Source organism: Stigmatopora argus, chromosome 7 (assembly GCF_051989625.1).
Source record: "Stigmatopora argus isolate UIUO_Sarg chromosome 7, RoL_Sarg_1.0, whole genome shotgun sequence".
NCBI lineage: Eukaryota > Metazoa > Chordata > Actinopteri > Syngnathiformes > Syngnathidae > Stigmatopora > Stigmatopora argus.
In genome coordinates, this window is record NC_135393.1 from 4,536,338 (window position 1) to 4,562,988 (window position 26,651).

General features: G+C 40.6%; 2 protein-coding genes across 5 annotated transcripts; both read left to right on the top strand.

Moving 5' to 3' along the window:
• The first annotated feature begins 86 nt into the window (after positions 1 to 86).
• LOC144077828 (girdin-like) lies at positions 87 to 21,508 on the top strand. 4 transcript variants are annotated; one of them, XM_077605842.1, is made up of 29 exons: positions 87 to 438; positions 525 to 616; positions 2,364 to 2,469; positions 4,591 to 4,660; positions 6,040 to 6,098; positions 6,245 to 6,328; positions 6,836 to 6,976; positions 7,202 to 7,380; positions 8,125 to 8,206; positions 8,380 to 8,538; positions 9,637 to 9,783; positions 9,882 to 10,026; positions 10,191 to 10,817; positions 10,895 to 11,100; positions 11,171 to 11,365; positions 11,718 to 11,848; positions 11,920 to 12,058; positions 12,140 to 12,313; positions 12,456 to 12,617; positions 12,728 to 13,005; positions 13,617 to 13,760; positions 14,392 to 14,578; positions 14,659 to 14,804; positions 15,569 to 15,661; positions 16,150 to 16,343; positions 16,570 to 16,650; positions 16,913 to 17,146; positions 17,273 to 17,338; positions 19,999 to 21,508. In XM_077605842.1, the coding sequence occupies exons 1-29, from the start codon at positions 355 to 357 to the stop codon at positions 21,000 to 21,002; spliced, it is 5,409 nt and encodes a 1,802-aa protein (XP_077461968.1). In that variant the 5' UTR covers positions 87 to 354; the 3' UTR covers positions 21,003 to 21,508. The 4 variants fall into 4 exon arrangements, with proteins under 4 accessions (XP_077461968.1, XP_077461971.1, XP_077461970.1 ...); XM_077605845.1 differs by lacking the exon at positions 16,913 to 17,146; XM_077605844.1 differs by lacking the exon at positions 8,380 to 8,538.
• Positions 21,509 to 23,720: 2,212 nt separating this feature from the next.
• mettl26 (methyltransferase like 26) lies at positions 23,721 to 26,632 on the top strand. Its single transcript, XM_077606275.1, has 6 exons — positions 23,721 to 24,241; positions 24,419 to 24,581; positions 25,586 to 25,645; positions 25,752 to 25,819; positions 25,945 to 26,023; positions 26,110 to 26,632. Exons 1-6 carry the CDS (start codon positions 24,048 to 24,050, stop codon positions 26,164 to 26,166), a joined length of 621 nt encoding a protein of 206 aa, XP_077462401.1. The 5' UTR covers positions 23,721 to 24,047; the 3' UTR covers positions 26,167 to 26,632.
• Positions 26,633 to 26,651: the final 19 nt, after the last annotated feature.

Sequence of the window (26,651 nt, forward strand, 5' to 3'; positions counted from 1 at the left end):
TCATCATTGCAGTCACTGCTGCTAACCGTGTATAGACTTCACGGATGATGACAATTAATTCTCTGTGGGTGAGCAGTGAGGGGGGGCGAGATGGAGCAGCTGGCAGCACAACCATTTACAACATTCGGATCACTCTGGAAGATGCTTAGAACGTGTTTGGTACCTCATCTGTTTCATTTGCTGGAGATAACAACTGAGGTATGAAATCGCAGAGAAGTTTAGGAGTGACAGAACCGGGAGGAAAAAAAGTAACTGCTAGATAAAAACTGTCTACTTATCTAAAAAATAAAAATCTGGAGAATTCACAATAAATTCGGCAGCTTTGATCATTTAGGACATTCAGTGGATTTACTTATGGCACACCTTTGGGTGAAGATGGAAAGCAGTGTTTCTATGCCTTTCCTGGATCATTTCATGATGAGCCCACTTGTCACTTGGGTATGTGATTTCCTTCATTGTTATTGAGTCTAATGATTATGATTTTTTTCCCCTCAAACCCAAACTGATCACATGGTTCTCTGCAGGTGAAAACTTTTGTTTCTCATGCCGAAGACCAGCAAATGGACATAAGTGAATTGCTGGATGGAGTCTTTTTGAACAAGGTTATGAACCAAATGTAAGTTTTGATGGTTGTGTTTACTTATAAAATGAGTAATTCATTCTCATTCATAACTCAAAGTAAACTACAAAGGAAAAATGACTGAGGTATAAACATTTATCTTACTCTAGTATTTTTCTTAACTTTCATCTACAGTAATTTTATGCCCAATTAAAAGACAGTAGTGTGAGAATGCATGCTGCTAGTAAAACAGTTGTGCTTTAGTTAATTGTCTAATATGATAACTTGTTACTTCTGCAGCTTTGATAAAATCCTGCAGAGACAGATGAGACGTCGTAAATTTTGTCAACATGCTAGTAAAAGGATTATGAATTGAGCACCGTATGGTCTAAGGGAATTAACTCCACCCTGATAAAATTGACAGGTATACAGTTATAGGAGTTGGCATACTGAATATGTACTCTTTTCATAAGTGTAAATTGAAAAGCATTGTTATTGTTATTGGAAGCTTCAATTTGTCCATCATTAAACCACAATGCCCATTTATTCATTTCATCAGACACGTTCATAATAACCATTTCTGCCTGATAAACAGCGCTTCACCGGGAAGAGGGGAGGGGGTCGAGGCGGGATAATCTCTTGGATTGAAAGACCCTCTCGGATTAAAGCCATGTTGCTGGTGTTTAGTGGCATTTGGACACAGATGGAAGGGAGGGGTGAGGTGGTGACATAGAAATGAAGCAATAAAAATGTTGTAGATGGGATAACTGAAGAGTTTTAGGTGTATGCCCAAGCGACTAACAGCACGGGATATCTTTATTTGTCATTTGTACAAAGAAATGATTCAAAAAGCCTCCACATACAATGCAGACAATCCAACAAATACAGATGATTAAAGAGTATTTCTCTGTTGTCGATTTATCCACTCAGCACCAATGCTTCAGATTAACCAGCGTGGCTGTCACTGCTGCACTTTTGCCACTCTTAGTTCAACCTGACGCAAAGTGTTCATCTGAGGGATGCATGCAGAAATATGCTATAATTCAAGGGCTACCTATAATTTTTCACCATTAACTTCTTCAAGAGGAAGAAAGGAATTTCTTAGCAGTTGTTTCATTAACATATCCACATTCAGAACCAAAATAATAGTCATCCTTAGGCTGTTAGGCTGAATTTAACATTGATTAGAAAGTGGAACCAACAATTGTGATTCATGGTTCATGAGATTCATTTTCACTTCTCACTATAAATAGGAAATAAATCATCAAATGCGGAAAAACACTCACATGGAAATTTGAATGTTTGCTGCTGGCAGTTAAGAAAAAGAAAAAAAAGCCCTCAAATTGTCAGCTTATGAGCAGGAATGTAAATCAACAATTTACCACTATTTCATGATCACATCCAAATGTGTTAAGTGTAACAACTGCATTTATTTGATGTCTTTCAGGTGCAATCTCAGCATTAAGGGACAATTACTGATCAACTTATATTTTCTTGAATTTCATCATGAATGCATCACATTTAAATAAAATAGTAAAATAAAATGCCATAACTGTATTTATCTACTGCATATAGTCATTTCTTAACTGGACACTATAACATTCAAGCAAACCAGCAAGATCGGTTAGAAGAGCTGGAAAGAAATTTAAAAAAAAATCTATTTATTTGACAGTGATTATCTCATCAATAGTACAACATCAATAAGATATTATTTAAAAAGCCTCCACATATTAGGAGAGAGATACAGACAGTATAACTAAGACAGGAGATTAAAGAGTATTTCTCTGTTGTTTTCTCCTCTCAGACACCCTCCATCCACAACTCAAGAAGCAAACAAATTGGGTAAAGATCCAATTCAGAGGGTCCAGAACTTGACCTTTCTTGTTCAGCAAATCAAGACATATTATCTGGTGAGTTCCTCCTTTATTGTCTCCTGCATCCAACCAAGCGACTGGCTGCTAAACTCTTTTCACTCAGCACATTGGATTAAATGCTGAGTTTTTCCGGAGTGAATGCGATTCGCGCAAAATTGTAAAATGTAAATGTAAAAAAAAAATAGGACAATTTAAATCAAACTTTTATTATCATGTTTTTATATTAATAGAAATATTGTGTTTTTGCAAACTATTGAAAAAGTAAAGTATAATGAAAATAAGTATAAAAAGTGAAGAAAGTATAATTTGTTGATCATATATTGGCAAATTCAAATTTCCACAACATTAACATAAGTTTTCAGCTGGTCCCTTACCCGAAATTGCATGTTGTGCAATGTGCAAATGTTGGTCCTTTTGGAGACGGCTTCAACTTGGGATTTTTCGTCAAATACGAACCAATAAACTTTTGCGAGTGTCTGGGTTTCTTATTAGAATTTTCATCCAAATTGCCATCCATTTTGAGCTGATCCCAAGCAGGCATATTATATAAGACTTACCAGTACTGTTTATTTGGAACAACCACAGAAATGATAGGATTTGTTTCAAAACAAAAGACTAGTGGTTAGTCAGCCTTAATAGTACCGTGTGCGGTCGATTGGTTGCCGGTCTTTTGGTCGCCGTCTTTTGGTCGCCGTCTTTTGGTCGCCGTCTTTTGGTCGCCGTCTTTTGGTCGCCGGTCTTTTGGTCGCGGTATTTTGGTCGCCCCGACCGCAACAACGGGCGACCAAAAGACCGGCGACAAAACAAGGTAAAACAACACGGTCTATGCATCAATAAAAGCCAACAATGGCCATGAGCAGTTTCACTGAGCCGACATGTGAGTGTATAAGAGTTTGTATGTACATTGTTGTCCCTTTAAGAAGCTACGTCAGTCAGGGTCTTAACATGTTCTCCAACAAAAAACAATAAAAGTCCAGGAAATTTGGAGCTTTTCTTTAGCCTAATAATTAATAGGGCATCAAGTATGACTAAATAGTAATTCGCAGTTTGTATTTAGGGAATTTGAGCAACGGTTTAAATGGTAATTATCAATAACCTTCCGGGCGACCAAAAGACCGGCGACCAAAAGATTGGCGACCAAAAGACCGCCGACCAATCGACCGTGTATCTAATAGTACTTACTTCCCTTGTGAAAAAAAATGAAAACGAAAATATTAAAGCGATAGAGGCTACCTATGCAATCTATTCCGAATCGTTTCCCACGCTGAAGTCGCACTAGATGAATCATTTGTCAGAACTTGTAACTCGGATGATTCACAATGCGTGCGTGTTATCGAATTCATCTAGTTTACAGTGCAGTTGAATGAAATGTGGAAGTAAGATGCGAAAGTGGTGTAAATTTTGAGGCATTCAAATTGAAAATTGGGACTTTGCGGAATGGTTGTTTAAAAAAAAAAAGGGACAATTTTTTGCGATTTCCGGAGTTTAGTGAGGTTGTCAGGAGTCCCGGAGTTTGCGTTACTTGTCCAGGTAAACTCCGGAAATTCCGGAGGAGTTGGCAGTTCTGCTGGTAGTTGGCTGTTCTCTGCTCCCACAGACAGATAGGCTCCCAGAGTGAAATCTGTATTAAGAACCAGGCATTAAATATCACCCATTTCAACATCTGTGTAATCAGGCCAAGAGCAGTTGGAGCAAAGCAGTAAATCTGCAGCCAGAGCTTTAAAAGCGTGCAGTTTCAAGCAAGAGATCCTGTAGCACACACCACATTTGATGGAGGCAGGATTTTTTTCCTCTGTCAAATTAATTAAGTCACATTCATTATAAGATTCTTTTGCATTAAATTGGGAGGATGTATTATTTAAATTCTTGAATTTAGTGAGGTGGTATGCATTTTTTTTCTGCAGCAACATTTTTCAACAGCACACCTCATTATATATTTTATTTAAAAAGAAATGAGTTGGCACTTCTAATTTTTGTACATTGGTAGAGCTAATAGGTTTGTGTTGATATTACCTTGCAAATGATTGAATTAAACAGAATATACAAACAATTATGCTATAGGAGCATATGAATTCATGTTTAACTACAGTATATGATATATGAATAATATGTATTTATTTTTCCTTTCATCTATTTGCTTTTCATATTATTTGACAGGAAAATCTGAGACAGTTAATCCTGATTCCTCTTCCAAATGTGCTGCTGCTTTCTAAGACTCCTCATACTGGTATTTTAACCATACATTTTCTATAATGCTTGTCAATACATCGTGGACTGGTCGTAAATCAATTCCAAGGTCCATATAGTAAAGATAAATTTACATTTGCAGCTCTGGACTATTTTGAACCTGCAAAACATTTACCATGCATGTTTTGAAAATGCGGAAGGAAATTGACGCATATATACATAGTGTGAAATATTTCTTTTTGTGACACCAGTCACCATTTAGAAACGTACTGTGTATCAGTCACCCTGAGGGTGCAAAGTCAGATTCTGTGCACCTGAAATGCAAAATCCACAACGTATACTGAGTATTACTGGCATATGCAAAAGTATCACACTCAAATATTCATTCATTTTCTGAACCGCTTTATCCTCACCAGGGTTGTGGGGGGTGCTAGAGCATATCCCAGCTGACTTCAGGCCAGAGGCGGGGGACACCTTGAATTGGTGGCCAGCCAATCGCAGGGCACAAGGAGACAAACAACCATTCACGCTCACACTCATACTTAGGGGCAATTTAGAGTGTCCAATCAACCTACCATGCATGTTTTTGGAATGTGGGAGGAAACCGGAGTACCCGGAGGAAACCCACGTGGGGAGAGCATGCAAACTCCACACAGGTGGAGTACCTAGAGAAAACCCATACAAGCCTGGGAAGAACATGCAAACTTCACACAGGTGGACGTGACCTGGATCTGAGTACCTGGCGAAAACCCATGCAGCCAGACCACCTCACACTCATACAATGAAAATTAAACTGTAATTTAAGTCTGCAGAACAAAAAAAATACAGAATTTGTATATTACAGTAACTAAATGTAATAGCGGGCGGCCTGGCGGCTGAGTGGTTAGCGCGTTAGCCTCACAGTGGGGGACCTGGGTTCAAATCTAGGTCGGTCCACCCTTGTGGTGTTTGCATGTTCTGCCCGGGCCTGCGTGGGTTTTCTCCAGGTACTCCGGTTTCCTCCCACATTCCAAAGATATGCAATGTAGGCAGGTTGGACTTTCTAAATTGCCCCTAAGTATGAGTGTGAGCATGAATGGTTGTTTGTCTCCTCGTGCCCTGAGATTGGGTGGCCACCAATTCAGTCATGAATTCAGCATGAAGTCAGCTGGGATAGGCTCCAGCAACCCTGCAACCCTAGTAAGGATAAAGTGGTTCAGAAAAAGAATGAATGAATGTGACATAAATGTCTAATATTGTCAGGCATATGGGATTAACACCCATTGTTTTGCTGATGTGAGGATTTGAAACCTACTGTTATTGCTCAACAGTCACAATATACAGGCCACTTTCATCAAACTCATCTAATACAAGATACATTCATTCCACCTTATTTTCAATTCCACGGTTTTGTAGTTCATCAGTTTTTACTCCCAACAGAACAAAGTCTGGTGGAAATGAAGAAACTGTTATTGCTACTTCTCGGATGTGCAGTGCAGGTAAACATGAATTATTCTGGTATGTGATACATGGATGTACACATAATATACATTTTTACTGTAAGAACATTTTTGGCAAAATAATTCCTTAGAACTTGTTATTATTGGAAGCAGATAATATGAGCTGTTCAATGTTTCCTTTTCAGTGTGAGAAGAAAGACGAGTACATTGAAGTAATTCAGATGCTCGATTTTAACACAAAAGCAGCCATAGCTGTACATATTCAAGAGGTAAGTAGGATTAGTCACTCATTGTGTCACTTAAAGCTCTTTTTACCTCCGCCAGTAGGTGAAACCTAAGAAAGTTGAAGATGATGTATTCAGTTTGTATGTCTGTATGTTTGTGTCCATAATAACAAAATCATGAATGAAGAGATTATCACCTAACTTGCAGAGTGTTTTTGTAAGATGAAACAGTAGAGCTAAATACATGTGAGGTAATTAGATCACAGCTCACAGAGCTCAGAAAAGGATTTTCGCAATAATTTGATAGAGGATTAGCAAAATTAAACTAATTTGCAGTGTAGGTTCAATGATGAGAAGAGAAAGAGTGGAATGTATATAATGTTTGCTATATCATCATCCCACACTACCAAATATGGCAATGCTTTTAATTTGGCTGCTTAGGTGGAAGTCTGCTCTTGCAGAGTACACCTCTAGTTTGTTAGTTTTAACAAGTGAAAATGAATCATTTTGAAAATGGAATTAACCATTTTGTGCCACCCAAATATTTTTCAGCTGACCCACAGTGAAAATAACCTACTGGACATGCATTGGTTGGAATGCACTGACATGCCCGCTGATGAACTGGGGGTTGTCGCAAAAACTATGGGTGTCCATCTTCAAAATTTGCTGGAACAGAGGGAAGCACATCTGGAGGTCAGCCATGACACTATTTAGGAATGTTGGTAAATACTCAGCTAACAATTCAAAATATGCTATTCTAATTCAGAAGTGATTTGTACATGGTAAAAAATGGAAAACCCATCTAACAGAAATCAAATCTAAAAATATATCCTCCATGAATGGATGAGTTTAATGTGTGCAATGACTTCAGAGTCCTGATTTGTTTTAATTAATGATAAATCTGCCTTTGTCTATAAGACTATAGCAGAGCTAACTCAGGAAAGGGAAGGTGTGGTCCGTGTGCTTTGTGGCACATCCAGTCCACTGTCCATCGTCAATCCTCCCAGCATGCAACAGCAGCAGGTGGGGACTCAGCAACACCTGATGGTGGAACTTGCCGATTCAAAGGCAAAGATCAGACGACTTAGACAAGAGCTGTGAGTATCCAGTGGATAAAGACAGGGGCCTCTTTATTACTAAAACAAGAAAGCTCTTAACAGTAGATTTAAGATTAACACTGTGCTTGACTGCCGCATATTTTAAAATTCTTAACGATAAACCAATTTTTGGTTTGCATTTGAAAATACTATATTGTGGAGAGCCGCAGCAAAGTTTACTTTCGTATTTCATCCAAATCAGAAGTTATGCTGGAGTAGAAATGATGTCAGGCGATTTTTTTTCCTCATGTGTTTTTGCATGGTACTTAATGTAATCTGCTCCTCTGGAGACCTTCCAGTACTGACTGAATGAGGGAGATACTATGGGATAAAAGATGCCCTGGGGAGCTTGGCCCACATTAATGCCTGCCTGGCAATATCTGTGCTTGTGCTCTATTCCCCTGACCCACATTGCCTTTTTGCTCCAGTAGATCGTCTATGCACATGCACACTAACCCGGATCTCATGAGTGATGTTGACCAAAACCGTCCTCTAGTGTCATCCCTGCCTGTATGTTTACTAAGACAGTCCCAGAAATGAACACATCTAAGTAATAAAGTAATGGCCTTTCAATGGGTAAAAATCCTGTTAGTTTATCTGAGAATTCCTAATAAGACCCCTTGCTACTCAGCAGCAATAAATAGGCAAACTATTGCCTTGGAGTTGACCAAAATGTAATCATTTTGACATTGAAAAAAGTAAGAGGTTCTGCTTATGTCTTTTGCACTGTGCTCATACCTACAGAGAAGAGAGGAATGAACAACTGCTGGACAACAGACACGAGCAGGAAAACATGGAGGGAGAAATAAAGAGGCTCCAGCAGGAGGTTTGAAGAAAACAAGACAAACACTTAATTGAGAATAACACATACAGGAATAGCCCCCTGGCCCTTCTCTGCAGATTCAATTCCTTGGGGAAAAACACACAACTGCAATGCAGATGCCAATAAGATTTCATGTAATTTTCCATCACCCCTGATTCTGTATGAATTCTCATCAGAATTTCAAGCTGCTCGTAGACGCCCGTGCAGCCCGTGCCTACCGCGATGAACTGGATGCGCTGAGAGAACGCGCAATCAAAGCTGACAAGCTGGAGAGTGAGGTGGCACGCTACAGGGAGCAAATGCACAAGATGGAGTTTTACAAGGCCAAAGTGGAGGTTGAAATCTCATGTCATCTCATTTTCTGAACCGCCTTATTCTCACTAGGATCGCGGGGGGTGCTGGAGCCTACCCCAGCTGACTCCGGGCCAGAGGTGGGGAACACCCAGAATCGGTGGGCAGCCAATTGCACAAGGAGACGGACAACCATGCACACTCACATCCATACCTAGGGGCAATTTCGACTGCCCAATCAGCCTACCATGCATGTTTTTTGGAATGTGGGAGGAAACCGGAGTACCCGAAGGAAACCCACGCAGGCCTAGGGAGAACATGCAAACTCCACGCAGGTGGACCGACCTGGGCATGATCCCAGGACCCCAGAGCTGTGAGGCCGATGCGCTAACCACTCGTGCCACCGGGTCGCGGTTGACACACATAAATTATTCTTTTTCACATACCAGAATTCAATTTTTTAGTCACATGAAAAAAGAAAATCATGTATGGGTTCTTGTGTGAAACAAAAAGGTTCGGTTTTGTTTCACAACAAACTGTTGGATAAAACAGGTTCACTTCTTACCATGATCTTCCATGCCTACTTAACATTTGAATGGAATGTGAAGGTGAATATACATTGGCTGTGAATGGATTGGCTGCTAATCATAAAGCAACGCAAACCACCCGCTTTTACATTTCTATATAAGAGAGGTATTAGAATTGTGGTTTCTGATTGTGATATTTTAAATATTTCGAAATATAATTTAGACATTTTCTATACATAATATAGGTCAGGGATCATCAGCTCTGGTCCTTGAGAGCACCTATTCAGTTTGTCTTCTTTATCTCTCTTCTCCAACACACCTGAATCAAATAAACAGGATCCTTATTAGGCATCTGGAGAGATTGATATGAAGTTGATCATTTGATTCAGGTGAGTTTGAGGAGGGTGACATGGAAAACAAATTGAATATCTGTCCTTGAGGACCAGAGTTTCTGACCCCTAATATAGGTAATTTTGCAAATCGTTACTTTAATATAAATAATGGGAAATGGGAGCAAGACCAAGTGTTTCGGGTGTTTTGTTTTGGATGATATGAGTATTACACATTTTAAGCCATTGTTGTTTTTTTCCTGGGGATGGGGTGTATGTACTTCAGGATCTCAAAGAGGATAACAGAATACTGCAGGAAACCAAAGAGGTGTTTGAGGATCAATTGGCAGGCTGGAGGGCACGCTCAGATCAAATCCACCAGCTGGAGAAGCACAGCCTACTGCTGAAGGCCCGGATCTATGATATGGAACAAGTAGTTACATTACATTTCCTTTTAACACACAAAAAAAGAGTAATGTAAAATGCATTGGAATATATTGACAAGTTAATCAATGTGCATTTTCACTTTAGGGAAGGGATGCAGATCGTAAATGCATTGAGGAGCTGCAGGATGAAAACTTGACTTTGTGTTTAGCTCAGAGGAGGAGCATGGAGGAGTCTCAGCACCTAGGATGGGAGATAGAACAACTATCTAAAACTAATGACAACTTTCAGGGTAATAAAGATGATATTCAGATGAAGTGAAATTAAAACAGTATTCCAATGATGTAAAATTAAGCCAAACAAAAGCTAACATTCTAAATGAGCTATCAAATGTTTATTATTACATTGTCAGGCTCTTGCTGCCACTATTTATCACCCTTTTTTGTTTGACTAAAGGGCGGCAGACTCTAAGTGAGGAGGTGAGTGAGCAGATCCGTAGTCGACTGTTAAAACTGGAGAAGGAGAACCAAAGTCTTCTCCAGACTGTTGAAGAGCTCAGATCTGTCCATATTCACAACAGCATGCAGTCCTACAAACATACTCACTACAGTGAGAAGGATGATGCCCAACGGTCGCTTTGGTGTAGTGGCTGGAAGTTATTGACAAATGAAAACATGTCATTTACACAGCCATTGAAACAAAAGATATTTAATACAGATCCTGAACATGAAGAGCCAAAGGAAGCCCAGCCTGTCTATCAAATTTCAGAAAATAGGGTCCATCATATTGATGAAAAAGGACAGTTAGAAGAGTTAGAGGAAAAAAATAGTGGCAAACTTTTTAAAGCAGTTGCATCAGACTTGGAACTGGAGCTGGACAGTAATCCTAAAGGTGCCCCTTTTTCTATTGGATCACAAAATCTCTCTCCTGGCTCGAGAAGCAGCAGCTCCAGCCATGACAGCATCTTCAATGGCTTGCCAGCATGCTTCACTAATTCCAACAAGCACACAGAGCGTCTGGAGGCCAAATGCAGAGCTCTGGACTCCAATAATCAACAACTGCAAACTTCCCTTGGTAGTGCTGGTAAGTTTTGGGAGAGAGGGTGGTTAGCTAGAAGACCCGCTGAAGTTGCCACATTAATTTTTCTATTTCTTTTATAGAGCGGAAAATCCATCGTTTGGAGGCTGACATTCAGGAAATGGAGGCAGACAATCAGAGGCTCCAATCCACTGTAGAAGAACTTCGAATTACAGCACGCCAGTTGGAACAAGTGGAAACAGAGAAGCAGAGTTTGGAACATGAAACAACTACATTGGAGAAGTTAAAAAGGCAACTGGAGAAGGAGAATCGCCGACTTCGCCAGCAGGTAAGTTTTTATTGTATTGGGTTTTTCATGGCTGGACAAATATTAACAGTCTATTCATCCTACATTCCAGGCTGAAGTTCAAGAAGCCAATTTTGATAGTAGCAATGTCTGTATGGCAAGCCTGGAAAGGGAGATGCACTGTCTAGTGAAGGAGGTGGAGGAACTAAGGGAAACAGCTGAGAGGGTCAAAGCGCTGGAGAGAGATAATAGAGAATTGGCCAAGCAATCTGATATCAACATGAGGACGCTAGACACACTGAGAGAGGTAACAAGGAGTTTGAATATTGAATAGTGTGCAAACCTTGCTCATAATGGAGTTTTTTTCAACAAATGACCTTTAATATAAAGTTATATCAAAAACAAAAATTTGGGACTTGTCTATATGCCAACAATATAAAATTACCTCAGCTCCTATAATCATTCAATAGTACAAGAAACGAGAAATAAATATATTCATGTACTAGTATATCATTCCGATTATTTTAGTGCATGCTATACTTCCAGAAAAAGCATGTCTTCAATTAAATAGAAAACAAAGATTTATAGTGGAGTGAGAAACTAATTTAGTACAGAATGCAACAAAAACATTTTCATCCTGGCACCCTGGATCTCTTTAGGAGCTTGTCAGTGAGAAACTGAAAACCCGGTTGAGCGCAGACCAACTTGAAGGATTGCCCCCTGTCAAGGAAACAAGAATTCTGAGCCAAAAAAGTGGACAATCTTTGGATGCTGACAAAACTGAACATAGGTATGAATGTAAGAGACATCCCTTCCAGACACACACTAATAGTTTATACCATAACATTGTCTCTGCTACAGGTTCAATATGCTGGAGTCAGAGTTGGAGATGTCACTGAGGAAGTCTCTGCAAATTAAAGAAGACACGAATGTTATGCTTAAAGCCCATCTCCAGGAATGCTCTTTCATTAATCAGCAGCTTCACCATGAGCTCAGAAATGTAAGTTAGGTCATGACATAACCTACTTTCTGTTGTAGTTTTGGTCAGCCTTAGAAATTTGAACTCTGTTCCGCCACGCAGGTGAAAGTTAACTATGAGGCCTTGCAACAAAAACAGTTGGAGGAGGCAAACACATCACGTGACTCTCCTTTGAAAGACAATGGAAAGTCAATGAGTGAATGGCTGCGTGAAAGCCACGAAGCCACCAGAGAGTTGCTGAATATAAAAGACCGACTGATTGAAGTAGAGAGGAATGTAAGTTTGTTTTAGTTAAACTACACAGCTCCAAAAGTTACATTTATGAAATGGGGCCTGACACTGATACATTTGTTGATGCAGATTATAAAATTTCAATATAATCTGTCATCTCATCACGCTTTCTACTTCCTTTCTCTAGAATGCAACACTGGAGACAGAGCGCCAGGCTTTGCAGGCCCATCTAAAGCAGGTGGAGGGTCAGTCAGACAGTCAACAAGCTCAAATCCTCGCTCTGCAGAGGCAAGCTGCCTCCCTTCAGGAGAACAACACCACTTTGCAGACGTATAATGCAGCTCTGCAGGTACATGACAGAAAGAATAAAAACTAGCTGGGCAAGTATGCATCTACATGCATACAGAATGCAGTGAATTTACTTTACCATCAAACTAAGAGATCTACATGCTTTCCCAGGTGGAAAAATCCACGCTGAACTCCCAGAGTGCTTCACTAATGGCTCAGAATGCTCAGTTGCAGCAGCAGCAAGTGAGAACAGAAAGCGAGAGGGACGGTGTCATGCGTGAAAGGGAAGAAATGCGGGGCGCTCATGAACAACTATCACGTGATCATGAGCGTCTGGTGGCTCTTCATGAGCGACAAGCCACAGAGTATGAAGTACTCATTGGGAAACACGGCTGTTTGAAAAATGCCCACCGGACACTAGAGTTAGAGCACCGGACACTGCAGGATAGGTAAAACATTTTTTTTAAAGAAAGGGTTTCATTCATTCATTTTCTGAACCGCTAATCCTCACAAGCGTCGCAAGTGGGGCTGGAGCCCATCTCAGCTAACTACGGGCACCAGGCAGGGAACACCCTGAATTGGTGAATTAGATTAGATTAGAACACAAGACAATGTAGACCTAGGTAAAAAACTGGAGCCACACACAGGAAGTCCAAAAGGTGGGGACCTTCTGCAGACTGAGGTTACCGCACAGTCCCTCAGAACTCAATGTGCAATCACAAGGACACGTCACACAGGGGGGAAAAACGGACAAAACCAATCCCTAACAGTTTTGGGGTGTGGTAGGAAACCGGACTACCTGGAAAAAAAGCATGCAAGCCCATGGAGACCAGGCAAACTCCACATAGTTAGGACCCACCTGGGATCAAACCCTTGACCCCAGAAATGTAAACCCGACACGCTAACCATTCCCCCACTATGATGCCAAAAGCTTAAACTTTAAAACTTTAAAGTTCACTTTTGATTTTTTTTCAGTTTAAGATCAATAGATTAACTTTGTGTTAATAAATTAGCAGGCCTTGGAAGGGTGTAACGAAAAGATATCTGAATTTTGCTTTAGGTACAACAACCTGTTGCAGCAACGGACAAAATTAGATGATCTAGAGAAAGCCCTGAAGGAAGAGCAGATGAGGATGAATCTTGAGAAGGAACATCATCAGACCGCTGCTGCTGAATGTTGCAGGCTACGGGATGAGAAGGACTGGTGAGAAATGGGGTGCATAAGCACAAAAGCACTTAAGACTGTAGGCACTCTTTAGTGCCGACTGTATTCACAGTCAGTGTTCCCTCTAAGCTGCGCGCGTGCGCAATTGCGCACTACTCTCGTCTTCTCTGCGCAGCAGCAATCATATGGCGCGCAGTAAAAAAAAATCGGATTTTTTTTTTTAATTTTTTTTTTTTTACCCCTTTCCCCATGATGGCGCCGTTTAAGCGGCAGCCAATGTTTTACAGCATTACAAATTAGAGGGAACATTGACATGCACCTGCTTGTGGCAGGTGTGATACTGGTGTGCCCATAGCGAGCAATGATGATGTCGTGACCGGATGATTCGCCTAAAGACGTTTCGCCGACGGACGTTTGACAGACGGACAGGTCGCCGAATGGACGTTCCGCCGAACGTTCATTCGGCGACCTGCCCGTCTGTCAAACGTCCGTCGGCGAAACGTCTTTAGGCGAATCATCCGAGTACCGATGATGTCGCTCACACTGGTACTCGGTGCGCTCAGGGAGGTTGACTTTCTGCTCAGACCAACGAAAAATTAGAGGGAACATTGTTCACAGTGTTAAGCTATTTTTTACTGTTGACTAAAATATTGGTCTATGTTCTCCACAGGCTGAATCAGACTTATCGTCAACTTCTGAATGACAATGAGATGCTGTTAGCAGATCACAAGCAGCTCAAGAGCCAATTAAATGAGACCAAGCTGGCACATACCTGGCTGGAGGCAGATTTTTCCAAGCTCAAAAAAGAGTATCAGCAACTTGATATCAGCTCCACGAAACTCACCAACCAGTGCGAGGTGTAAACTCTTGATCTCAAGACGCATGTTTCGTAGTCCTTTGTTAACTAACTTATCTGATTGCTTGCCTCTGAGTTTAGTTGCTGAGCCAACTAAAGGGGAACCTGGAGGAGGAGAATCATCATCTTCTCAGTCAAATTGATACACTGATGCTACAAAACCGAACTCTGTTGGAACAGACAATGGAGAGCAAAGATCTGTTTCACCTAGAAGAACGACAATACATGTAAGCATATTTAATACTCATACCTGTCAAATTATACATTTTTCCCATATTTTATGTTTTTTGATCATTTGCATCAGCTGCATTGGGGGGGGGGGGTCAATATGCGATAAAATACGGTAAAAAGGGGAATTGCAATCATTAATAAGGGGAGCAATTGGCCGAGGTTGACAGGTATGCATACTTCAAATGAAATATTGGTCAAGTATCAATGTAACCTTTAATCTTAAAAAAAAACTTTATCAAAGTCATCATCAAACATGTTGTTGTTATCGAGTGGTTAGAACGTTGGCCACAAAGCTCTGGGGTCGAGGGTTTGATCCCAGATCAGTCCTCACTGTGTGCAGTTTGAATGTTCTCCCCGAGCTTGCCTGAGTTTTCTCCAGGTACTCGAGTTCCCTTCCCCATCTCAAAAATATGATCGGTAGGGTGGTTGAACACTATAAATTGCCCCTAGGTATAATTGGCTGGCCATCGGTTCACGATGTCCCCGGTCTGGTCCTCCTATTTATCTGAAATAGGCTCCAGCAACCTCTGCAACGCTTGTGAGGATAAGCGGTTGGGAAAATGAATGAACTTAACATCATGTTGATTAGACATTCAGTGATTTTGGATGTGACAGACCACGTTCAATGAAGTGCTTGCTCCAAGTTTTTACTGGGATGGATTTGTGAGACAAACTGTGCCACATTTTTTCATCCAAACAACAGTTTTTTTCTGTATAATTTAAAATAAACAACCTTTCCCAACTCTCATTTTTTACTCAGTGACAAACTTAATGATTTGAGGAGGCAGAAGGAGAAGCTAGAAGAGAAAATAATGGACCAGTATAGGTTTTACGAGCCCTCACCTCCTCGCAGGTAAGTTGCTTGACATTTTTGAGTGGTGTGATGCACTAAATAAATATCTTTTGGCCTCTATTGGAATATAGAAATGTTTTAACTCAATATGAGGATACAGTATTTGACTGGCTGCAAAAGTTGTTATGGATTTATGCAAAAACACAATAATCATATATTTTGCACTGTATATGACTATATATCCACTTTTGCACCCCGGCTTTACAAATATTCCTTATTTATATTTTTACTTAGCCACCTGACGGTGTAGTGGTTTAGTCACCTGACTGTGGTGTGGGCAAGCGTGGGCTCGATTCCCGCTCAGTGGCGGTCTGGTTGTGAGTGCGAATGGTTGTCTGTGTGTCTCTCCATGGCTGACTGGCGACCAGTCTGGGGTGTCGTCTGCCTTTCGTCTGAAGTCTATTGGGATAGGGTCCAGCAACCCCTTCAGCCCTTGCGAGGCTGTGCGGTACAGATAATGAATGAATGAATATGTTCACTTTCAACAGGCGTGGAAACTGGATCACTCTCAAACTAAAGAAACTAATCAAATCTAACAGTCGTGACCAAGAACTAGAACACCCTCTCAAACCGACACACTCGGAGGCTCACCTCTCACACAATGACAGCAGCTCCTTCATCAGTTTGGATGGCTCCACCTTGACATCGGCAAGTGATACCATATCACCGCAGCCGAACAACAGTGAGTATGACTGTAAAGAATTGCACATGGGCTTTTTGATTATTCTTTTATCATTCTTCCTTATGCACAGCTTGTGTATGCTTTCGTTCCTCTGCATGCACCAAAATGTGCCTCATTTTGTCTTGTTTGTTTCTCTTCACTGAACCACCCACATCTATCTTTTACCATCTCTCATTTGAATCGGTCGCGTATGTTCATCATCCATGTGAATGCTGTCTGTTAAAAGCCACACCGAAACTGTTTGCCTGTACGAAGAACAGGCCAAAGAACAAGGACAGAAGGAAGTCTCTCATCCGCCGTTCCTTATGTAAGACAGATTGTGTTCAAGTGTTTGAGACTACCATCACAATTGCCTTGAATTTCATTCGTACTTTAGGGATGAATGTTAATCTATTGTCATCAGAATTTACCAAAAAAGCATAATAATAAGAGCATCCATATGATTCAGACTGCAACAAACTGGCAACCTTAGAAGCCAGTAACATTTTACCTATACAGCATTACCCTAATACACCCCCTCCCCACTTCCCATCCACCCAACTGTCCTGTTCTCTGCTATAACATTGCAGCCCTGAGCAGCATGGTGCATCCCTCTGGCCTGTTGGAGCAGGAACAGTGGGAATACAGCTCTGAGGAGTTGGAAGGGTCCGAAACTAATGTGCTGGACAGAAAAAAAATATTGCCCTCATTCCTTAGCACATCCATCTTGTCCACACTTCATTTGTATCCCACCAGTGAACCATCCATCCATCTACACGCTATAGCCACTGACACTGATGTCCCAGATGTGTCAAACATGACAGGTAGAGATGCATTTGCAAGCCATTCATTTCATGACATCCTGTTATTTTTTATTTTTATTTTTCATATTAACCTTTATCGCTATTGAATTTAATGTGCATTTTCTAAAAGATGTGTATGATCCATAGACAAGGATTCCAATGATAGTGCTTCGCCATCTGGTTTTGAGGACAGCGACGAGATGCAGCATCACGGTAAGGCTTTATGTCAGGGGTCTCGAACTCAATTTACCTGGGGGCCGCTAGAGGCCGAGTCTGGGTGAGACTGGGCCGCATCAGGATTTCCACAAGAAAAGCACTGATAAAACTTTCCAACGTTATCAAATATCTTTATTTTTTAACAAAAAATAATGAATTAAATAAATTAACTTAAAAAAAAAATTTGAAATGTGGCTTTGTGTGTCTTGAAGTCTGCAAATCTGTGATCAAATTCCTCCTGTAGCTTCGAAATGGCCTCAACATACTTCTCACCACTGAATGGTGTGCCTGCATCCACGAGAGCCTTGCATGCTGGGAAATGGCAAAGGTTTGTCTGAGAGAGCTGGGCTTTCCATAACACAAGTTTAGTGCAGAATGCTCTCACGTTGTCATAGGCAGCACTGACAAGTTGCCCCTGGCCTTGTAGCTTCTTGTTCAGTACATTAAGCTCATGTGTGATATCAACAAGAAAAGCCAAGTCCATGAGCCATTTGGGATCACTTAGCACAGGATCAATCAACTCACAAACGGCGTAGCTAGCTTTGACTGCTGCATTACTGTCTTTGGTAGCCTTCTTGAAGAGATCCTGTTGCCTCAGAAGACGTGTTTTAAGACTGGCAACCTGGTTGGCTCTCTCATCTCCCCGGTATTTTTCGTACTCCTCAGCATGTCTCATAGTACAATTACGTTTCAAATTGTATTCCTTGTGCACCGCAACTTTTTCAGTGTAAATGAGACACGTCGGGGTGCCCCTGTGTTCAACAAAGAAATATTGCACTCCCCACTTTTCTTGAAACTGTCTGTGCTCATCACCGACCTTTCTCTTCACGGCAGGCTTTGAAAGAGACATCTCTGGGGCTCTGTAATATGTTTTTCCACTTGGAATGAGTCTCGGGTTGATCTTTCACATTCAGTCGCGCGGGTTTGTGGCGCATGTGCACTTTCGCTCTCCGTTTCAATCGCGGAGATGGCTACAGACACTGACACAGGCTGGATCACGGATCATAGCGCCTCATTCAGTTCTATGCTGAGAGCAGCGGAGGAGTGTGCGCGCCGAGCGGAGTGATCGGCCTCACGGCTTCTCCTCCGCCCAGCTGATTGGAGGAATGAATGAGTGAGTGAGCGAGGCACTGGACAGCCCGGCCGATGTCCCGCCCTCCAGAGCCGTATACCTCACCGTGATTGGTTCATTCAGCTCCGAACCAAAGTTCCCTCTAATTTTTTGTTGGTCTGAGCAGAAAGACAACCTCCCTGAGCGCACTGAGTACCAGTGTGAGCGACATCATCGGTACTCGGATGATTCGCCTAAAGACGTTTCGCCGACGGACGTTTGACAGACGGGCAGGTCGCCGAATGGACGTTCCACCGAACGTTCATTCGGCCGAACGGAGGTTTCGCCGAAACGGGATTCGAACGCTCGCCCCGCCGGATCATGTGTGTACAAGTTTTTCAACCTCGGCCCGCGGGCCATATACGGCCCGTTAGGATTTTTAATCCGGCCCGCCGCCGGTGTTGTCCAAATTATAGTAAAAATCAATGTTCGTCTACCATCAATGGCAGTCCGGGAATAAGCACTCTTGGGCAGGCAGATGTAGCAGAACCGAGCCGTAAAATGACAGCAATCGGGTCAAATCCATCCTAAAACAGCATTTAATGATTAAATACAAATACTGGATGATATCGCGATGGAGGCAAAAAAACGTCTATAGACGTCCATTCGCCAAACGGCTCAAAATGCTCTCAAATTCGGTCAAATCCAGCTGAAAACAGCGTTTAATGATTAAATACAAATACTAGTATTTGTATTTAATCATTAAACTAACAAATACTAGTACGACCTGTCCGTCTGTCAAACGTCCGTCGGCGAAACGTCTTTAGGCGAATCATCCGGTCACGACATCATCATTGCTCGCTATCGGCACACCAGTATCACACCTGCCACAAGCAGGTGCATGTCAATGTTCCCTCTAATTTTTCATGTAAAACATGCTGTAAAACAAGAAAAACATGAGTGGACAGAGCTACTGCCACTGGCTGCCACTTAAACGGCGCCATCATGGGGAAAGGGGTAAAAAAAAAAAAAAAAAATTAAAAAAAAAAAAAAAAAAAATTAAAAAAAAAAAAATCGATCTTTCATATTAAGACGGGGGCCGCAAATTATCGTCCCGCGGGCCGCAGTTGGCCCGCGGGCCGCAAGTTTGAGACCCCTGCTTTATGTATAGCTGTTTAGCGGATTCGGCAAATAGAGATGTTTCACCCTAGCAGGAATTAGAGTAAATCCATCAAAACCGCTATCATGACCTTGTTTCATATAAATCTGCTTGTTGAACCACTGAGGCACAAAAGAATGATCCAATATGTGGGTCTGCTGCCCCCTTTCTATCATTAACAATGATACTTTGGCTGTAAGAGCAATACATTTTTTAAAAAATCAAATTGAGTAAAATGACAATGTAGACTGACATGGAAAAAAAATAAAAATGCATTTTTAATGTCAATTATACAAAACTTCATAACTTAGCAAAAATGTATATGCCAATATAATAGCGTACCACTTTAATTAACAGCAATGTGACACGTAAAAAAGTACCTATATCTATTATACAATATGTGTATTTATCATTTAAGATAAGCTTGATGAATACCTTTTTTTCCAGAGCTTAATGTCACCCAGAATCGAGCTCAAAGTGAGAGCAGCGGTGAGTTCACCATGAGCCTGGATAATGAACCCTGGTCAAATGGCAGCAGCCCTGTCCAGCAGCCACTCTCTTGCCACTCCTCAGTATCGCACCAGCTGCCCGGTGACATACCCACGACACAGCAAACACAGCGAATTGCCTCCACAGAACACAAGGAGAAAGCTTTGACCATTCCTTTGACAAACAGCAAAGAATCTGAGCTCAGTCAACAGAAAGAGCCTACACCAAAACAGGACTTCTGGCCAACACGTGGAACAAAGAGCATCAGAAGGGGATCTAAAGGAAAACTGCCACGCCGTTCCTCAGATTCAGGGGGCATGCTGAGCACAAATTTAAGATCAAACTCCAATCATACGGAATGTAGACAGAATTCGACTAGTTCACAAATTACAGTGTTTTATGCTCAGGGCAAGTCGCCGTCAATGTCTGGATGCCTCAATTGCTTCTCCAATCCGCTTGGGAAAGAAGGGCGACTGAAAGAGTGTGGGTCGCCGGAAAGTCTTCCACGTGCTAGCGGTGTAATTTGTACAGCTGATGGGTCATCTAGACGCCCCAGCCTCAACGACTGCAAGCTGGTTGTGAAGGTTGAGACATTTCCTACCCCCATTTCAGAAAAGTGTAGTAACCAAGTAAAACAAGAAAAAGCAGCCGTGTCAAATCAACAACCACAACAGGTCAGTGAAACTGTTGCGCCGGAAGTCCGCCCTCCACTCAAACCTCCAAGAGATCCAATAGCCATTACAACCAAAGACATTGATAAACCCCCAGTGCAGGAGTCAGCAGATTCAAACTCCCCATTTAGTCTCAATGCTGTCTTTACAAACACAATCTTCAGTGATTCTGAGGAGAGCTCTTTGGGTGTTAGTGAAAGGAATGAGCAGACAGATTTATTTCTCTCTACGAGTCCAATGGGAAAGCACAACTACAGTCCAGTGAGCCAAAGGTCTTGTCATAACCCATAATTAACACATGTAAATTGTGCAAATTTACAATCTAGACAACAGTAGTCTGAAAGGTGTGGTCATTTACTATATCTATTACCCACTCTATATGTAAACCAGATTTTTCAGTAATCCATGTTTTTTTTAAATTGTTTTAATGTTCTATGCTCTTGTTCATTTTTTAAACATAGACGAGTGATTTCTTAATTTCTTCTTCAAGGGGTCGCATACAGTGGATAAAAGGTTTCAAACGCCACTGACGGTCTTCACCCCAAAACAACTAGTTTGCAAAGTAAAAAATGTTTCTGGATTTCCCAGGGCTTAGTGTGCCCCGATACTAAAAACCTGCACAATACAAACAAACTATACCCTGAGCAATACTTAGTCTTGGGGACTAATTGTGACTTGCAAAAGAAAGTTGAGCAAAATGTAAAAGTTAATATCATTTTCTCAGTGATGGCCCATAATTTTACATCCAGGCCTTGAGTAATGTCTGAAGAGATGAAGAGGAAATATATATATATATATATATATATATATATATATATATATATATATATATATATATATATATATATATATATATATACATATATACATATACATATACATATACATATACATATACATATACATATACATATACATATACATATACATATACATATACATATACATATACATATACATATACATATACATATACATATACATATACATATACATATACATATACATATACATATACATATACATATACATATACATATACATATACATATACATATACATATACATATACATATACATATACATATACATATACATATACATATACATATACATATACATATACATATACATATACATATACATATACATATACATATACATATACATATACATATACATATACATATACATATACATATACATATACATATACATATACATATACATATACATATACATATACATATACATATACATATACATATACATATACATATACATATACATATACATATACATATACATATACATATACATATACATATACATATACATATACATATACATATACATATACATATACATATACATATACATATACATATACATATACATATATATATATATATACATATATATATACATATATATATATACATATATATATATATATATAACAGAAAACAAGAACAAACAAGATAGTAGGCATGCGGCTGTCAGTGAGACAAAAATACATGTCGCACATGAGTATTAGTGGCAGGCCCAGCCAAATTGAATGAATAAATGTGCAGCTTCTAGTCCAGAAGATACAGTCAGGGTAAGAAGGCAAAAATAAATTTAAAAGAGTTTAATTCTAAAAGGAAAGTACATTCAGTGGTAATCACTGACTGGGTTGTACATACGTCATACGGTACCCATTGTCGGCTGTCCGCCTCTCTCCAGAGCTAGCTTTTTTTTTTCAAAGGTCAGTTTTGAAACTGTCTTGTGAGTTTATCCCTCACCAAATCATTGTGTTCTACTCTTTTGCCATTTTTGGTCAAAAAGCAGTTTCTAGATTTTTCTGCTAAGGTGTAGACTGGAGAGGTTCACTCGCTTGCAGGCAGGTATGGACTCGATCCCCGCTGGTGGCATTATGATTGCCATTCATTCATTCATTTTCTGTAGCACTTATCCTCACAAAAGTCACTGGGTATGCTGAAGCCTATCCCAGCTGACTTCGGGCGGAGGAGGGGGACACCCTGAATTGGGGGCCAGCCAATCGCATGGCACAAGGAGACAGACAACCTTTCACGCTCATACTCATACCTATGGGAAATTTATTGTGTCCAACAAGCCTGATTATGTCTTATGCAACCAATGTGGGCTATTTATTCATTCACTCATTTTCCATCCTCCAAACAACCAAATCATCAACTGCCCCCTACCTACCCTGTCCAGCATCTACAAATTCCAGTGCCTTAGAAGGACAGAGAGCATCATAAAATACATAAAACATCGTGGCTTCCACCACTTCAACCTGCTGCCCTCTGGAAGGCGCTACAGAGCCATGACAGCCAAGACAAACAGACTCAAGGACAGTGTCTTCCCAAGAGCTGTCACCATCCTTAACTCAAGATCTGCACCTAGGACCTAATCAAGAATGATTGCTCGCTACTTTAGTCACTTTGTACCCCTTACTCATGTTGACTACTACATATACTACTTACTATGTTACCTTCTGTTTAACACCTTTTAATTCTGCAACAACACGCTCCTTTTATAAAATTATTAATTTAATACTGTTATTAGCCCCTAATTTCTTCAGTATCTCCCAGGCCATTTGACCTATTGAGCCCAAATCGACACAAATGATGGTATATTACCTTTTTGTTTATCGAACACCTTTTATTTTCACTGTATTAATTACGCTGCGCTGGAACAGCATGTTGACGTCATAGTTTGGATTTCCTTCAGTGTGAGAAAAAAATCAATGGCGTAATTTCCTTTTATGTATTTAATGAATTACGTTCATTTGTCAATATTGCATCTTTAAATTCAATTAAATTGCAATTCAAATGGGAGGGAGTTGAAATCCACTATTACCCGAAACACTCGATTAGGATTCGGCAGTGACGTCATCTTTCCCTCTGTTCATGCGCGCGTCCTCCCTCTTTGCCGTAAAACCTGAAGGAAGAGGGCAAACGAAATTGAAGCGCGGCTTGCTTGACTACGGAAAGAGAAACAGCGGCTCACTTGACCGCAGTTTTAAATTCGAAATTACATAGATTATATAACCTGTTGTTTTCTTTATATCAAAATCAAAATACTGTTATTTTCCTCGTTTGAGGGTTAACGTCTTATTCTTCCGGGATTCTGATTGGATGATAGGACCCACGTGATGTGTGACAAAACGGAAGTTGCGATTGTCGTGAAAAAATAAACATTCGGAATTCTAGTGGTATATACCTTGCACCTACTCTCATTGGACCAAACTCAACACACAAGAGTCCTGTCCTGGAGTGGCTTCGTAAATTGTATAGCATCAGCCGACAACTGTACTTGGGCTCCAGCAGGATGCTGAATGCCGCCGCGGCGGAAAGGAACAAGGATCCCATCCTGGTGGTTTTAAGGGACTGCGTGAACTCTGATCGTCGGCTACAAGCTCTCGAGATCTCCTCCGGTACTGGACAGCATGTTACACATTTTGCTGGATCTCTACAGAACATCACATGGCAGCCGTCAGAGTACGATGAGCGTTCTTTAAGCAGGTACTCAGTCTTTGTTTTTTGGGATGCCATGAAATCTGTCATTTCACGACGATCTGATAAGAATGCACACGACATGGTCCAGCAAAATGGCAAAAATCATAAGAGGCGTTAATGTAAAGATGTAAGCGTGTTTTTATGTGGTTGAATTAACAATAAACCGTGCGTGTTTCCTTTCAGTATAGAGGCCTACAGAGCTCACTATCAATTGAACAATGTGAAGCCAGCCATCCACCTGGATGCTTCTCGGAGTCATGACCACTGGGGAGGTATCCAAGCAGAGACCCTGGATCTGGTCCTCAACATTAACATGATCCACATCTCTCCTATGGCTTGTACAGAGGCACGTATTTTAGGAATGAGATAATTATAGTCCATGAAATTCTCCATGGGGTGGCACGAGTGGCCTCACAGCTCTGGGGTCCTGGGTTCAAATCCAGGTCACGTCCACCTGTGTGGAGTTTGCATGTTCTCCCCGGGCCTGCGTGGGCTTCCTCCGGGTAGTCCGGTTTCCTCCCACATTGCAAAAACATGCCTGGTAGGCTGAATGGACACTCTAAATTGCCCCTTGTTATGGGTGTGAGTGTGCATGGTTGCCCATCTCCTTGTGCCCTGCGATTGGCTGGCCACCGATTAAGGGTGTCCCCTGCCTCTGGCCTGTAGACAGCTGGGATTGGCTCCAGCACCACCCGCGATCCTAATGAGGATAAAGTGGTTCAGAAAATGAGATGAGATGAGAGAAATTCTCCAATGGCTTTACATGCACCTACACCCACCAGCCAGCTAACACCTGCGTAAAATTTGGTGCAAGTGCTGTATTAAAATTCTGCTTTGACAAAAATGATCTGAATCTGTACACTTGTTATTGAATAAAAATAACAATTTCTTGCTACTATTCTTAGTTCACATAAATCTGCAAGTCTTGTTCACAATGGGAAATAAACACATTTTTCTGTTTCTGATAAAGTGTCACTCACGAACACATTCTGAAGTATAGCAATCATGTAGTCAAAATGCCAGAACTCCTTGGGCACTTTTCATGGTAGTCAAACTTGGACTCATTAACAGTATATAAAATTTTATGTATACAGATAATTTATTGCATGAGACAAGCCTGCCGCTTCAAAACGGATGAATTTCAGTAAGAGAGTGTGTGCGTGCGTGCGTGCGTGTATATAAACTTCTTATTCTGATTGTTGTATTCTTGTTAACTTGATCTGGAGTACTAAATCTCTTAACTTTCTGTTGCAGCACGATTCAAGAATTTTCAAAACAGTTCAACAGTTGGATATGATTTTCTGTGTTGTTTCATTCAATTATGCAAGACTCCCTTCTTTCCTTTTTTAGGGTTTATTCAAAGGAGCTGGAGTAGTATTGAAGCCACAAGGTCTGCTGTTGACATATGGGGTCAGTTTAAAAGAAAATTGTTTTTATAAGTGTGCACTTCATGAATCAATTTCCACACTGTAAAATTATTGTTAATATGTGATATTATTTCCTTTGTCCTCTCCAGCCTTACGCAGTGAATGGCAGCATCACACCACAAAGCAATGTTGATTTTGATCTAAGTCTACGACAGAGGTACTTTTCATTTTTGTGTATGCTGTGTTGAGGAACCATAGCAGTGTAAGAGAAGGAGTCATTTATCAATTATTTGGAATACACTTACGCAAGTAAATTCAAGAATGAAATGTTTTCATTTGCAGGAACCCAGAGTGGGGCCTCAGGGATGTTTCCCTCCTTAAATCGGTGGCTGAAATGCATGGTTTATTCCTAGAGAAAATTGTAAGTGGTCTGTGTTATGAATATTTTATTAATTATTATTTTTAACTCTAAAATATTGATGTGCACAATTTTATTTTATATATTAGGTGGACATGCCAGCCAACAACAAATGTCTCCTGTTCAGGAAGGAAAGTTTGGTGTGAAGTGCCCTGCCCTTATGCTGAACAGATGACAGCAAGCGCCTTAAATGAAGTCTTCGCTCAGACGTGTTGCCAAATTAATTTGACATTAAAATAAACAGTCACAATGATTGTATCATACGGAGTACAAAATATCCTTGATTAAACACCAGGATAAAAAGAATTTAGTGCTCATTTGGGTTTAGTGTTTGTGGGTTTTTTTCTTTTCATTGTATATATAAAGGTCATTTAGCAGAAATAAGAGTCATAAGTTGTAGGTGGTAATGTGGACATTAGGTATTGAATACAAGATCATTTTTAAAAAGTGATATAAACACAATGAAGGTGACATTTTGCCAAGCAAGTTAGACAATATCAAGCTGTTTTCTGACTGTCGTAAAAGTAAATCACATCGTGAATGCAATTCATCCAGGCAAAGAATAATCTAAGGTGGTTATTCAAATCAAAATAAAAGCACCAGAGTAAGATACCAGTAGTGCCATGTTTAA

Excerpts from the sequence above, each read along its gene's own strand:
- LOC144077828 (XM_077605842.1), top strand. The coding sequence starts at position 355 with ATGGCACACCTTTGGGTGAAGATGGAAAGCAGTGTTTCTATGCCTTTC. Across the intron at positions 617-2,363 it reads AACAAGGTTATGAACCAAAT|ACACCCTCCATCCACAACTC; the intron begins GTAAGTTTTGAT and ends TTCTCCTCTCAG. Across the intron at positions 6,977-7,201 it reads AGAGGGAAGCACATCTGGAG|ACTATAGCAGAGCTAACTCA; the intron begins GTCAGCCATGAC and ends TTTGTCTATAAG.
- mettl26 (XM_077606275.1), top strand. The coding sequence starts at position 24,048 with ATGCTGAATGCCGCCGCGGCGGAAAGGAACAAGGATCCCATCCTGGTG. Across the intron at positions 24,242-24,418 it reads GATGAGCGTTCTTTAAGCAG|TATAGAGGCCTACAGAGCTC; the intron begins GTACTCAGTCTT and ends GTTTCCTTTCAG. Across the intron at positions 25,820-25,944 it reads GATCTAAGTCTACGACAGAG|GAACCCAGAGTGGGGCCTCA; the intron begins GTACTTTTCATT and ends TTTCATTTGCAG.